This window comes from Procambarus clarkii, chromosome 89 (assembly GCF_040958095.1).
Source record: "Procambarus clarkii isolate CNS0578487 chromosome 89, FALCON_Pclarkii_2.0, whole genome shotgun sequence".
Lineage (NCBI taxonomy): Eukaryota > Metazoa > Arthropoda > Malacostraca > Decapoda > Cambaridae > Procambarus > Procambarus clarkii.
Genome location: NC_091238.1, coordinates 19,478,642 through 19,494,385, shown reverse-complemented (window position 1 = coordinate 19,494,385; position 15,744 = coordinate 19,478,642). Strand labels below are relative to the sequence as shown.

At 44.5% G+C, this 15,744-nt stretch overlaps 1 protein-coding gene across 6 annotated transcripts in view; it reads left to right on the top strand.

Annotated features, from left to right (window-relative positions):
* Positions 1-1,998: 1,998 nt before the first annotated feature.
* LOC123773330 (5' nucleotidase B) overlaps positions 1,999-15,744 on the top strand; it is a 45,637-nt gene continuing 31,891 nt past the window's right edge. Inside the window, exons 1-2 of one of the 6 annotated variants that reach the window (XM_045766963.2) lie at positions 1,999-2,360; positions 5,044-5,175. In XM_045766963.2, the coding sequence (XP_045622919.1) occupies positions 5,051-5,175 (125 nt within the window). In that variant the 5' untranslated portion in view covers positions 1,999-2,360; positions 5,044-5,050. Of the gene's footprint in view, positions 2,918-5,043; positions 5,176-10,127; positions 10,215-13,536; positions 13,634-15,744 lie in introns of those variants that run through there. The other 5 variants (XM_045766962.2, XM_045766969.2, XM_045766966.2 and 2 more) reach the window with 5 other exon arrangements.

Here is a 15,744-nt window from a genome sequence, read left to right as displayed (position 1 = left end):
AAGATCAGGATTGGCATTATAGTTTAGCGTTTTATATATGTATAATACACATGAGAGAATGTGCAGTGACTTAATATCTAACATATTAAGAGATTTGAGTAGGGGTACCGAGTGATGTCTGGGGCCAGAGTTGGATATTGTTCTAATAGCGGCTTTGTGTTGGGTAATTAGAGGACGTAAGTGATTTTGGGTAGTAGAACCCCAAGCACAAATACCATAGTTGAGATAAGGATAGATAAGGGAGTAATAGAGAGTCACCAGAGCAGGGCGTGGTACATAATATCTGATCTTAGAAAGAATGCCCACAGTTTTTGAAACTTTTTTTGATATATTTAGAATGTGTCCCTGGAAATTCAGCTTGTTGTCAATGAGAATGCCAAGGAATTTGCCATCTAATTTGTTACAAATTTGGGTATTGTTTATTTTGAGATTTATAAGACTAGAGGATTTATTGCCAAACAGAATATAGAAGGTTTTGTCAATGTTAAGGGTGAGTTTGTTGGCAGTTAGCCAATGATGGACTTTATTTAGCTCAGTATTTACTGTGGCATTTAGAGCAAGAGGGTCAGGACTGGAGTAAATGAAGGTTGTGTCGTCAGCAAATAGAATTGGTTTGAGGTGTTGGGAGGCATTTGGAAGGTCATTAATGTAGATGAGAAAGAGGAGAGGGCCAAGTATGCTGCCCTGAGGAACACCAATGTTGATGGGTAGGGTGGGAGAAATTGTATTATTCACAGAAACATATTGGAGCCTGTCAGTAAGGTAGGACTCGAGGTATTGTAGGGAGTGCCCTCTGACTCCATAATGATGTAATTTAAGAAGAAGGTTATGGTGGTTGACAGTATCAAAAGCTTTACGCAGGTCCACAAATAACCCAACAGGGAGCTCCTTTTTTTTTCTTTATGTGACGAGGCCATGCCCCTAGCTTTTGAAACAGCCGAACACCAACGCGTTACCGTCACAACATCCTCACATCAACAATGGGCTCGAGACCGACCACAGGTACAGTTTCTAAATTAAGCAACTGACATGTGCTAACATTCCCCCAATATATGTGCCTAAGACACACAACTTCACTATTGTAATCACTGCTATCATTTTATATCATGATTGTTGTGTTGAACGCGAACTTTACTACAATGTACCTAGAATTAATCCTTAAATTATGGTACAATGTACCTGTTGATAGTTCTCAAATTTTACTATAATGTACCTATTAATTTTCTTCAAATTTTCTTACAATGTACTTGTTAACATTCTTCAATTTTTTCTACAAATTACCTACTTAAAATTATCTGTTAGATTAAGGACCTGCTCGAGGGGCAACAACTCCAAGTTCAACAAGCCACAATGTGGAACAGAAAACAGGAGATACTTTTTTACATATCTATACCATGAGAGAATGTCTGTCTATCTGTGTAAAGTTGGAGGCCAGACGCTTGGGGCTAGCCTTACCCAAATTTGCAGGGGAAATGGTCTGGGGTACGGTACGGACATAGGTTAAGATTTAGATTTAGATTTTTTATTCAGGTAAAGGTACATACATTGAGTTACATACATAATGTTGGATTTAAAGATAGAGATAGTACATACAATACCTAAATCCACTAATACGCATAGCCTTTCGGGCTTGACCTAGGTTAAGCGATTAAATAAATATTAGTAATTAATGACACTCTCCGTCCAATTCTCACGGATTCAATTCTGATCGAATGTGAAATATTGGTTGAAATACCCTAAGAATTTCTCGTCGTCAGAACAAAATTCCTTAATATCACACAGTAGTTTCATTACGCCCCAATATTATATTTTATGAAAGGGGAAGAAGGGCTAAGCAAGGGGAGGGACCACGGGGTGAAGCTGTGGGGAATGAAATGCAAAGGTGTAATTTGATAATCAAACATGAGGTATTTATAAACAACAACAGTAGCAAGCAGACAACACAATAGGGTGTATCAGCCAGCAGACAAAAAAATACAGCGGGGGTGTAGCAATCATCAGACTATAGACTAGGTGCAGCAGCCAGCAGAGAACATGGTATGGTGCAGCAGCCAGGAGACAACACAGTAGGGTGCAGTAGACAACACAGTAGGATGCAGCAGGTGACACAATACGCTTGACCAGCCAGCAGACAATACAGTGGAGTACAACAGACGACACAACATGGTGCAGCAGACGACACAATAGGTGCAGCACCCCAGCAGACGACACAACGAGGTGCAGCACCCCAGCAGACGACACAACTTGGTGCAGCAGCACCCCAGCAGACGATGCAGTAGGGGTACAGCAGACAACACGGGAGACGGGAGTGACGCGCCGAACCCTCTCCAAGAAGCAACTTACTCTCGTGTAATTTATCCGTAAGAAGCCTGAGCGTGGTATTGATTTTGGTAACAAATGCCGGTCCGGAGTGTACAATAGTGGTGTGACATAGAGCCTGCAGAAGGTGGTGGCTCAAGGGAAGAGAGGCTCTGTGCCGATACCTCTGTGCTTCCTTCCCTGGGGTCGCCATCAGGGATCTGTGTCACCCTCTAGGGGTCTGTGGCTCCGAACTGTGTCACCCTCTGGGGTCTGTGCCACCCTCTGGGGTCTGTCTGGACTGTGTCACCCTCTGGGGTCTGTGCCACCCTCTGGGGTCTGTCTGGACTGTGTCACCCTCTGGGGTCTGTCTGGACTGTGTCACCCTCTGGGGTCTGTGCCTCTGGACTGTTGTTACCCTCTGGGGTCTGTACCTCTGGACTGTGCCACCCTCTGGGGGTCTGTACCTCTGAACTGGGGTCTGTGCCTGTGGACTGTTGTCACCCTCTGGGGTCTGTGCCTCTGGACCGTATCATCCACAGGGTCTGGGGTCTGCCACTGGTCTGGGAGACCTTCAACAACCCACCCGACCAACATTCTTGCCGACATCTTGCAAAACGTAAGAACATGATCGCGTTTTGTGTTCTTGTTACAAGTCAAGGCTATTTTGACACATAATTATATGGAACTAACACAGGAAGGTCCTAGTTTGAATAGGCCTAGGCCAAAGCAGCAATCTCTAAGGAGGAGGAGGAGAATAGGTTAGTTTAGTCAGCAGGTTTCTGTATAGCAGGCTCCACCAGTCACCCCAACTCATCCTGTAGGCCTGTGTACAAATATAGCAGCACACTAAAGTCTTGTCTCTAATTTTACAGTGCCCTCATGCATCTTTATCCAATTTTACAATGTCCAGTGCATCTTTATCCAATTTTACAGTGGCCCCCTGCATCTTTATCCAATTTTACAGTGGCCCAGGCATCTTTATCCAATTTTACAGTGGCCCAGGCATCTTTATCCAATTTTACAGTGGCCCAGGCATCTTTATCCAATTTTACAGTGGCCCAGGCATCTTTATCCAATTTTACAGTGGCCCAGGCATCTTTATCCAATTTTACAGTGGCCCCCCTGCATCTTTATCCAATTTTACAGTGGCCCAGGCATCTTTATCCAATTTTACAGTGGCCCAGGCATCTTTATCCAATTTTACAGTGGCCCCCCTGCATCTTTATCCAATTTTACAGTGGCCCCCCTGCATCTTTATGCAATAAGCACAGCACCCTGCATTCCTGTATCTGAATGATAGGAAGGCAGTTTACTGTACAGAACATATACAACACTGGTACCCCACATTGGCCTGTAGCCTATCCAATTTATTTAGAATACTGTACTTATGTAAGAGTTCTCAAGGTTTAAATGCTTTTGATTTGTGCCCCGAGTTATGGAATTGGATACTGTATCCTCATTGTGGTCCACTCCAAGCAACAGCCTCTTGGAGGACCAAGTTATCACACATCAAACCTGGCCCCAGACTGGGCTTTGGGAGTAGAAGAACTGAAATCCTTCCCAGGTGAACTCCAGTAATGTATTATACATTATATAGTACTATAGTTTTGTAAAGCAAACAATATTGCTTCAATATTTGCAGTGTGTGCGATATTTGGAGAATGGCATCAAATATTCTTGTAGGGTTCAATAAGTTGTTTCTTGGGACTATGTGTGGTTCTTCTGCCCCTTGATGGCCTAGTCCCTCTTGTTCATTAGCACTCTGGCTGTTGCTGCTTGGTTGCCCCTGTTCTGTTCTGCTGTTCTGCAGTAAAGGTCTTTTGGTAAATTTTGTTTTCTTTAGTCACTGTTGTTCATGGTTTGATTCGGGCTCTCGGCCTCGAGCTTTGTGAGCCTGCTTCCACTTTGCTCCAGTTGTAGTGACATCTTGTTTCAATCCTAGCTGTTCTCCTGGTTTTAAGCCAAAGTGTTGATAGAAAGGCAGTTTAAATCTTTAATATTGAAATGAAGGTGTTGTTTTAAATAAATGTGTAATTTTCTAGGTGTATAATGCTTATGAATTGAATTTGCTTTGGAAAGATTTTCCATCAGAAACACTGGTAAGTAGATTAGAGGAAAATATGCCAGACCATAGGGTTGGCAAAAAAATAAATGTATAGTTTACATTGGCAAAAAAATAAATGTATAGTATATAAAAAATTTTATACTAAAATAATTAGTATAGCTATAATGCTATACTAATGGTTTATCCCATGCAGATGGCATACATTAAAAAATATGGCTGTTGGTAAAGCTGCCAAAACAATATACAGGTAATTAATAACTGCCTTGACTGATTTTCTGAACTCTATTGCCTCTCCAAAAATGCTTGGTACAAAATACAGTACATCAACTTTGTACTTTCCTTTGATAATTACTTGGTACAATACACTTACGCTATACATATATCTTTCTTAGTTGATAAAGTGCTTAGATTAGATTACACCAAGTGAAGATAGGGGAAGTAAGTAATTATCAAGAGAAGGCTCCAAGCCAGGGAGATTAGAAGATAGTGGAAGATGCAATCCTCATGGGGAGAAATTGTAAAACAGTTCAGCAAGGATAAAGGAAGGCAAATCAATTACAGAATTAGATTTTAGAGCAAAATAAAGAACATTGATATGTATATATAGTATACTGTTTGCATTTTTTATACTGTATATATACTGTGTTCATTTTTTTATGATATTTTGAACTATTCAGGACCAAGATGAGTGAGGAGTGTGACATAGTAACACCACTAGAGCCACTCACCCCTTCTTCCTGTGGTGGCATCTCGGCCTCCTCCTCTTCAGAGTTCTCCCACCGCAAGTTCCACCGCCAGGTCCCACACAGGTTAGTACTGTACTTCATGGTGTTATTGTCGGACTGAATTCAGGTAAGTACAATACCTGTCTATTGCTATTGCTTCTGTTCTGCTAAGTGCTGAAGCTGCAGTACAATTGTAATGTACAGTTGTAATGTAATGTGAAATGTACAATACAGTACAATTTGCTATGCTGGTTAATACAGTACAATACCTCTCTGGTGCTACTACTAGGTCTGATATACAAGCATCCTCCTAAGGTTTCCCAACATCAAGAAAACGGTCAAATTAAAAGTGTCCTTATCCTAACCTACCAGAGGACCCAAAACAGAAAACAGAACAGTACATCTCTTTTGGGAGCTGCTTCCATTTTCTAGTACGACAATGTTTGGCCTTATGTAACACCTATGAGCGAAATGTGACTTCTTTGTAAGAGGACAGGTTGGATATAAATACAGTACAGTACTATGTATGTCAGTATCTCCCGTGGACAGATGCTAGGTCCATCACAAGTTACTACTACAAGTACTACAGTACTTCCAAGTTCAAAATAGGTTAGTATCGCCCTATATTACTATTAGATCTTTTATAGTTTAATACATACTTAGTACTACTGCCAGGTCTCAAAAGTTTGTTCCCTCTCAGTACTACAGTACTGCCATGTTCCACACAAGTTAGCATCTCCATAAAACTATTACTAGATACCACATGCTAGGTGAGTGTACCTGTCGGGGAGTGGGGGTCTAGTTAGTAATGCGAGGCGTGTATGTACCTGTTGGGAAGTGGGGGTCTAGTTAATAATGTGAGGTGTGTGTACGTGTGTTCACCTAGTTGTGTTTTGCGGGGGTCCTCTTTTCTCTTTCGGCCCGCCTCTCAACTGTCAATCAACTGTTTTTTACTAACTTTTTTTTCCACACCACACACACCCCAGGAAGCAGCCCATGACAGCTGACTAACTCCCAGGTACCTATTTACTGCTAGGTAACAAGGGCATTCAGGGTGAAAGAAACTTTGCCCATTTGTTTCTGCCTGGTGCGGGAATCGAACCTGCGTCACAGAATTACGAGTCATGCACGCTATCCACCAGGCTACCAGGCCCCTAACACACACACACACACACACACACACACACACACACACACACACACACGTGTGTGTGTACGTGTATGGGTACCTGTTGGGATTGGGGATCTAGTTAGTAATGTGAGGTGTGTATGTACCTGTTGGGGAGCGAGGTCAAGTTAGTAATGTGAGGGGTGTATTCCTGTAGGGGGGAGGGGTTCGAGTTAGTATTGTGAGGTGTGTGTTCCTGTAGGGTGGAGGGTGGTCAAGATAGTTATGTGGGGTGTGTGTTCCAGAAAGGGAGAGGGGTCGAGATAGTATTGTGAGGTGTGTTCCTATGGTGGAGGGGACAGTTTTGGAAGCTATCGTTTATGTCTATTAATTAATGTATCCATGAAAGGGTCTTCACATTAAATTCATGACTGTAATACCAGTTTTATCATTTGCATAAATGTGTACAGTATTTTATATATACCATTCCATCTACGTATATAAAAGAGAACATCTGTCTGCTTGTCTGAGGCTGGATGCCAAATGCTTGCAGTTAGGTTTGCAAAATTTAACATGGGGGTTGTGTGTGTGTGTGTGTACTCACCTAATTGTGCTTGTGGAGGTTGAGCTTTGGCTTTTTGGTTCTGCCTCTCACCAGTCACTCTACTGGTGTACAGATTCCCGAGCTTCTCGAGCTCCATCATATCTTCATTTGAAACTGAGTATGGAATCAGCCTCCACCACATCACCTAATGCATTCCATTTACTAACTACTCTGACACTGAAAAAGTTTTTCTAACGTCTCTGTGGCTCATTTGGGTACTCGGCTTCTACCTGTGTCCTCTTGTGCATGTACCACCTGTGTTAAATAATCCATCATTGTCTGCACTGTCACTGTCAGTTCCCCTGAGAATTTTGTATGTGGTGATCATGTCTCCCCGAGCTCTTTTGTCTTCCAGCGATGTGAGGTGCAGTGTGGTTCACACAGCCTTTCCTCATAACTCATGCCTCTTAGTTCTGGGACTAATCTAGTGGTATTCCTCTGAACTTTTTCCAGCTTCATCTTGTGCTTGACAAGGTACAGGGTTCATGCTGTGGCTGTATGCTGCAGGATTGGCCTTACATATGTGGTATACAAGGTTCTGAAGGATTCCTTACACAGGTTTCTGAAGGCAGTTCTGATGTTAGCCAGCCTCACACACGCCCCTGATGTTATTCTTTTGATATGGGCTTCAGGAGACAGGTTTGGCGTGATATCAACTCCTAGATCTTTCTCTCTGTCCGTTTCATGAAGGACTTCATCTCCCATTCGGTATCAAGTGTCTGGCCTCCTATTTCCTCTGCCTAGTTTCATCACCTTACATTTACTTGGGTTGAACTTTAGTAGCCATTTGTTGGACCATTCTCTCATTTTGTCTAGGTCATCTTATAGCCTCATACTATTTTCTTCTGTCTTAATCCTCCTCACAATTTTTCCATCATCAAAAAAATAGGGCTGGGTACCTTATCTAGTACCGTATATAAACACTCTTGTTAGGCATTCTGTTGAACAGTGGTCATTGCAATGAATTCACAACTGAAAGGCTCTGGGTTCTATTCCCACTGCAGAACAGAAACGTCTGGGCACGTTTCATTTCACCTGATGCCTGTGTTCACCTAGCAGTTAGTGGGTACCCCAGGAGTTGGACACCTTTTTATGGGCTGGCCCCAAAAAACAGTAGTTGAATATTGAGACCTTGATAAGCATAACAGGATTCCTGTCTCCTGAAAGGACTGGATTGTTATAGAAGTTCTAATTCTATTTTCTTGTTGGCAAATTCAAGAAATGTAATAATCCTGAATCTTGAGAGGGGGGAGGTGATGACCCCGATCGACATCTTAAACTTTTAATGGTTAATAGCATTTCTCCAAACATGTCCTGATGTGAAGTGATTCTCCAGTTGGTGTACTGTACACATTTGTACAGTACAAATATATATAGTTTCTCTCTCTCGCTCTCCCTCTCTCTCTCGCTCTCTCTTTCTTTCTTTCCCCCTACAGCCACTTTGATGTGTTATACTTAGATCCAATTTCAGGATTCCTTCAAATTATGAAGGGGGAAGGAAGGAGCGAGTGAGGGAGGGGTAGGACAGGAGTGGGGTAGAGTGTGAGGTGGGGAGACCAGGTATGGTGTAAAGAGTTGAGGGAGTGAGATGACAGGTGTGTGGTGGAGAGGGAGTGGACCCGTGTGATAGAAAGTGAGGGAGCGTACAGGTGTAGTCGAGAGTGGGAGGTCAGGTGTTGGGGGAATGCTGTTGAGTGACCACATGTGAATGTGGTTACGTGGTTGTGGCTTCACAAACCAGTTCTGCTATTATTTTTTGTTTTTGTTTTTTTGACTGGGCGTAGGACGTGCGTCACTCCGTCCACCCTGCCACACGCTGGCCTGCCTAGTGTGTCACGCTGAGGCGCGCGCTCGCCTGGCTAGTATGTATAATGCCTAGGCGCACTCGCACCTAGCTAATGTGTCACATTGAGGCGCGCGCGTCATGCCTGACCAGTGCGTCAGTTTTGGGAGCACGCGTACCGGGTTAATGTGTCATAGTGTTGTGCGCGCGCGCACCTGGCTTATGCGTCAGTGTGATGCGCACACGCGCCTGGTTAATGTGTCTCAGTGTGGTGCGTACGCGCACCTGGCTTATGCGAAAGTGTGGTGCGCACGCGCACACCTGGCTTATGCGTCAGAGGTGCGCACGTGGCTAATGCATCAGTGTGGTGCGCACGCGCGCCTGGTTAATGCGTCAGTGTGGTGCGCGCGCGCGCTCCTGGCTAATGCGTCACATTGCAACCTGCCCTCTTACAAGGCACGTCGCTTTTCGCTCGTATGCGTTACATAAGCCCAAAAATTGTCGTACTAGAAAATGGAAGCGACTGGCGAAAGTGACGTACTGTCCCGTTTTCTGTTTTGGGTTCTCTGGCAGGTTAGGATAAGGGCACCTTACATTGACCGTTTTCTTGACCTTAGGAGGACGGGCTGCTTCATTGAGGTGCGCACTCGACAAAGGAGAGCGAGGTTGAGTCAGGTGGGGTGTGGGGGTGGAGGTTGACTGAGGTGGGGGGGGGTGGAGGTTGAGTGAGATGTGGGGGTGGAGGTTTAATAAGGTGTTGGGGGGGGGGTTGGCACACCCCTCCACCACCACGACACAACCTATGTTAAACTATTGCTAGAATATATATAATCGGCCTAAAATCCGCACCTTGGCAAGCAAAAAAAAAATATTGAAAATGTAGATTTTCATAGATTTGCTAGATAGAATAGATTTCATTCATAGATTTCTATTTGATAGAATAGATTTTATTTATAGATTTCTATTTGATAGAATAGATTTCATTCATAGATTTCATAGATTTGCAGCAAGATTACCGGCTTGGTGGCTTCTTTTGGTAATTACTTATTTGCGATAAGATTAGTGCCAAACCTAAGAGGGTAGATTAACTAACTCTTCCAACCCAAGAGGAGAGAAGAAACAGAGGGAGTATGATCTTAAGATACTGAGAGGAATAAACAAGGTGGGTCAAGGACATATTCTTTAAACTGAGAAAAGCAAGTGGAAGCTGGAAACACAACCGAGTCTAAGAAATGTAAGGAAATACTCGTAGAGTGTAATGGTAGTCAGTAAGTGAAATGCAATGGTGGAAGTCGTGGAAGCCACCTCCACCCGTAACTCTAAGGCCATAGGGACAAAGAATTGGAATACCATGAGAGTAAATTATATCGCCAACAGATGCAAGAGAGTTAGGAGGCGATGCAGAAGGCGGTAGAGCTCACCTTCCCGTAGTCAGGGTCAGATGAACACTACTTTCCTCGCCACATTAATCTCTCCTCGTCACGTTAATTGATCAGTTGGCGGAGATGTGGCAACTGGTGGGAGGGGGGGGTCTATATAAGCGTGTTGGTTACCACTCGCCTCATAGCGCGAGTGTGAATCACAGCTTCTCGCTGACATAGAGTTGCGTTCGTGGAACCCACAAGTTGGTAGTAAAGTGGGCGTGGTGTCTGTGCAGTGACCTTCATCCCGAGTGTTGACGCAATGTGGTGTACTGATATAGATCCTAGCAGAGAGGTGTATGGTGCGAGTTGCCTCACAGATATACACCCAACCTATTTCCTGTCCACGTTCCCGAGAGATGTGTCTCGCGCGTTTCACAAGTCCTAACACCTGTTAGTCTCTGTACACAGACACCTGTGGCCTGTGTACACCGACACCTGTGGCCTGTGTACACCGACACCTGTAGTGTACACCGACACCTGTAGTGTACACCGACACCTGTAGTCTATGGCATGGATATGGGCAATCTGATGAATGGGGTAACCATGGTAACGGGGACTGGCAAAGGGAAAACAGAGTTTATCTTTCGATGGTTCCAAGGATCACCGTGTCCGCGGCCCGGTCTCTAACCAGGCCTCCTGGCTGGTGGTGTGGTCAACTAGAGGACAGTGGGGGATATACGGAGACAGATAAAGCAGATCACACGGGAATATAAAGGTTAACAACACCCCGAATTCAACGAGAAGGACCAGCGATAAACATGATCACTGAAGCGAACGTATAAATTCTAATTTAGCACAATACAAATGGGGGAATATACGCGGATTTTGTAATGCCGCTGTAGAGCCTCGCGCCACAACCTCAGATAGTCTTCTCTGAGATGAGAGACAGAGAGAGGTCCTGTCAGGCGGGTCCCGGCTTCCATCCCCGTGTGGGTGAGTGTCAGACGCGTGCCCTGCTTGCTTTTAACGCCTAACAGTGACCACGAGCAGGGGGTCCAGCTCTTTATGCCCCCGTCTCCTAACCCTGTTGCTGCGTCGCTGTTACTGTGTCACTGTTGCTACGTCGTTCTTGCGTCACTGTTGCTACGTCGTTGTTCTTGCGTCACTGTTGCTACGTCGTTGTTCTTGCGTCACTGTTGCTACGTCGTTGTTCTTGCGTCACTGTTGCTACGTCGTTGTTCTTGCGTCACTGTTGCTACGTCGTTGTTCTTGCGTCACTGTTGCTACGTCGTTGTTACTGCGTCACTGTTGCTACGTCGTTTGTTACTGCGTCACTGTGGGTGCGTCCGGGCGCGCGCGCGCGTGAGCCAGGGTTGGCTGGTCCCTTGGGTCACTAGCAGTGTAGTTTAGTTCATTTATTTGCACCTCACGCCCATCCTGTGGGGCGGGCGGCGGGTAGTAGACCGGCAGAGGTAAAAAAAAATGGTCACAGTGGGAACCACTGTTAACTCCACATGTCCTAATTATAGGCTGCCCAACCGGTCATACCCGGCCTTCCTATCCAGCCAACCTGCCTAGCCTACTCAACCTATCCTACCTATACCTACCCCTACATAGCCTTACCATCTTAAAAAAAGCTTATCAAATCTACCTACGCAACTCAGGCTATATGCCATACCCAGTCTACCCTTTCTACTTACCCTAACGAGCCTGCCTACGTAGCCAACCTACTCAACCTAGTTGACCTAATCAAGCCTATCTATCTGATACAATCCAGTCAACCTAACATTGCCAATCAACCACCAGTCGTGTCTTCAGCATATAAAACTCGTGCTCAGTTGAATTCAGCTCGGGTGATTAACTTTGCCAGTCAAGAACATTGTTTGCTTTTAACTGGCCAAGAACAAGCCAAGAGAAGGTGTGTTTGTCCCTGTGCAGGCGATGAGTCACAATAACGTGGCAAAAGTATGTTGACCAGACCACACACTAGAAGGTGAAGGGACGACGGCGTTTCGGTCCGTCCTGGACCATTCTCAAGTCGATTGTCGACTTGAGAATGGTCCAGGACGGACCGAAACGTCGTCGTCCCTTCACCTTCTAGTGTGTGTGGTCTGGTCGACGTGTTTGTCCCTGAACAACTCTTTGGGAAGCTTTAGCGGTGTTTGGAGGTCATTGTCATGCTGCATGGTGATAAGCGCCCTTCACTGACGTTTGGTTGGATGTGAGCAGACGCCGTGTTTCTGCACACTTGACAATTCATCCTGCTGCTGCTGCTGCCATCAGCAGTCACACGAGCCAGTGCTCACAGATGAGGTGATAGGCTTTGAATCATGAGCAATTGCTCATCATCTCCGCACGTTCGTCTTTTCATGACTATTATATAGCCGTTGTGTTCGCGAGACTAAATGGTTAGCATCTGGTGTTGAACCCTCTGAGGTCATGTTGGCCTTGTCCTTATAGTAGTCTACAACGCCTCTATGCCTGGAGGCGCGTGCTCTTAATCTGCTCCACAACTTAAAACTTGGTTTACTTTGCAGTTGTTAGTATTCTTCGATCATCCGCTATAGTGTTTTTTCCGTGTTCTGCCTGGCCGTTTGCTATTGCTGAGCTCGCCAGCTGAGCCGCGAGAAACTGTGTGTGGGGGGGGGGGGGGGGCGATCGCGTTATTGTGCTTGCGATGGGGGGGGGGGGGGGGGTTACGCGATTGCGTAATCGTGCTTGCTGGGGATAAGCTTCAGCTTTGGTCCCGCCTCTCAACTGTCAATCGACTGATGTACAGGTTTCTGAACAAATCTACATTAGAAACTGTGTATGAAGTCTGCCTCCACCACTTCACTGCCTAATATCCACTCCATTTGAACAATTATTTATATTTCCTTAGCTCATTTGGATACTCGGTTTCCACCTTGTGCAAGTATCACCCATGCTACATACCTGTCTTTATCTTCTTCTATCAATTCCAGTGAGAATTTTCTATGTGATAATCATGTCTCTCCTACGTCTTCTGTCTTTCAGCGACGAAGTTCAATTCACGCAGCCTTTCCTCATAACACATACCTCGTGGTTCTCGAACTAGTCTCGTAGCATACCTTTGACCATTCTTCAATTTTGCCTTGTACTTAACTAGGTATGGACTCCACACTAGATCCGCACGCCAGCATTGGTCTGACATGTGGTATACAAAATTCTAAATGCTTCCTTAAACAAATTTCTAAAGGCAGCTCCGATGTTAGCCAGCCTCACATATGCTGCTAATGATATCCTTTTGATGTGTGCTTCAGGGTAAGGTTCGGTGTGTATGTGTGTGTATGTACTTGTCTAGTTGTGCTTGCTGGGGTTGAGTTTTAGCTCTTTGGTCCCACCTCTCAACCGTCAATCTACTGGTTTGTGTGTACTTCTTTGTATCTGTCTATCCCGTGTCTGGCAGTGTGTACATACTAAACAAAAATGAACCCGAGCGTAAAAATCTGTACACATAGGGTACCGTTAATTAGCAAACTCAACAGTTAAATACTGTAACGCACCCGAGTACATGCTGTGGAATGCTGCACTAATAACGCTTTATCAGTGTGTAGTTAGTGTAGTTAGATAGGGTAGGTTTATGTTAGTTCTTCCCTGAGGGGTTTGAAGCAGGAGTCGAGCAGAACAGCCGTCACAGAGACAAAACTACAGGTACAAGCCAGGTAAGTTATTATGTCATCTAGGTGTTTGGGTTATCAGTGCTGGCATCATTTCTGATTAACTGATTAAGTATTCTAAGCAACTATTGGTTATTAAAATCGCCAGCAATAACTGTGTTGTTTAGAATTAGTTTATCTTTGAAAAATAGCTTCATGTGCTTGACTTTGGCAGGGAAGCCTATACACAGCTTCAGACCCAAATTTAGCATGACATTAAGAGCGATATATGGGAAGCTGTAAGTTTCCACATCTTACTTTTGAATCTTTAAACGTATCTTTTTATGCTAAACATCTACCTCGTTCTTGTAGACGCGTAGCGAGCATTGGTGTTGTGGACATTTTTCTGGGAAGTGTTAGGATTGTGATGCGCGCGCACACATCCATATTACATTCCTCTGGGTTGAGTCTAATATTTCAGGCGTCTGACTAGAGGACCTGGACACTGTCTTGCGAGTGTGTGTTCAGACAGGTTGATGTCCCACAAGGATGGGGGGGGAGGGGTTCCTATTTTGAACAATTGGTGTCAATCAATCCCTTCTTATCCCCCCTCCCAATGCCTCCCTGAACCTGTTCTCCTTAGCTCTAATTGAATTTGTCGTTCTCCTAGGCTAGAGATGTTCTGGAACTTGCCGTTCAGCTAGGCTAGGCTTCTTCGAGCAGCCGTAATCATAGGATGGTGTGATAGTGTGGTGTGTAGGCTCTTGGTGGTGTGATGGTGTGAGAGTGGCGTGTAGGCTTTTGGTGGCGTGTAGGCTCTTGGTGGTGTGATGGTGTGATAGTGTGGCGTGTAGGCTCTTGGTGGTGTGATAGTGTGGCGTGTAGGCTCTTGGTGGTGTGATAGTGTGGCGTGTAGGCTCTTGGTGGTGTGAGAGTGTGGCGTGTAGGCTCTTAGTGGTGTGAGAGTGTGGCGTGTAGGCTCTTGGTGGTGTGAGAGTGTGGCGTGTAGGCTCTTGGTGGTGTGAGAGTGTGGCGTGTAGGCTCTTGGTGGTGTGAGAGTGTGGCGTGTAGGCTCTTGGTGGTGTGAGAGTGTGGCGTGTAGGCTCTTTGTGATGTGATGGTGTGAGAGTGTGGCGTGTAGGCTCTTGGTGGTGTGAGAGTGTGGCGTGTAGGCTCTTGGTGGTGTGAGAGTGTGGCGTGTAGGCTCTTTGTGATGTGAGAGTGTGGCGTGTAGGCTCTTGGTGGTGTGAGAGTGTGGCGTGTAGGCTCTTGGTGGTGTGAGAGTGTAGCGTGTAGGCTCTTGGTGATGTGATGGTGTAAGAGTGTGTTGTGTAGGCTCTTGGTGGTGTGATGGTGTGAGAGTGTGGCGTGTAGGCTCTTGGTGGTGTGAGAGTGTGGCGTGTAGGCTCCTTGCTGGCATATCTGGCCCAGCTGACGTTATCAGCTTACTCAGAGTACCTCTCACCTTATCACACACTTCACACCACCACCACCACCTTACGTAAACTGCAGTTAACATTATCGTGACTGTGCACACGTCATCCAGATGGATCTGTGTACATATGTGATTTGCGGTTTAATACATAAATAAAATAAATAAATATATTCCCGTTCCTGGGAATATATATATGTCGTACCTGATAGCCAGAGTTGCCTAACAAGCCGAATTTTCTTGAAATATTTAATTTTTCAAACAAAAAAAGTCTTGTGAATTTATAGTTCATATTATCTTATATATGATTGCAGTTATATGTTATATGAGTCAAATCTAGCATATAAATGTTATCAAACCCTAACCTACCTAATGTATCCAAATCTATCCTAACCTACCTATCTAACCTAACCTATTTATCAAACCCTAACCTACCTAATGTATCCAAATCTATCCTAACCTAAAATAACTCGGAAATTCATGTTCCTAATATAACTGGTTCTTTTTCTAGCAAAAATAATCTATATATGGTAAGAAATATTTGAGAATAACGAAAATTATTCTCCCTGTTAGGCATATCGTACCTTGCATACTAGGCCAAGAAGTGCGGTTCTGGCTATTAGGCATGACATGTGTGTGTAATATATATAAATATATATATATATATATATATATATATATATATATAATATATATATATATATATATATATATATATATATATAATATATATATATATATATAT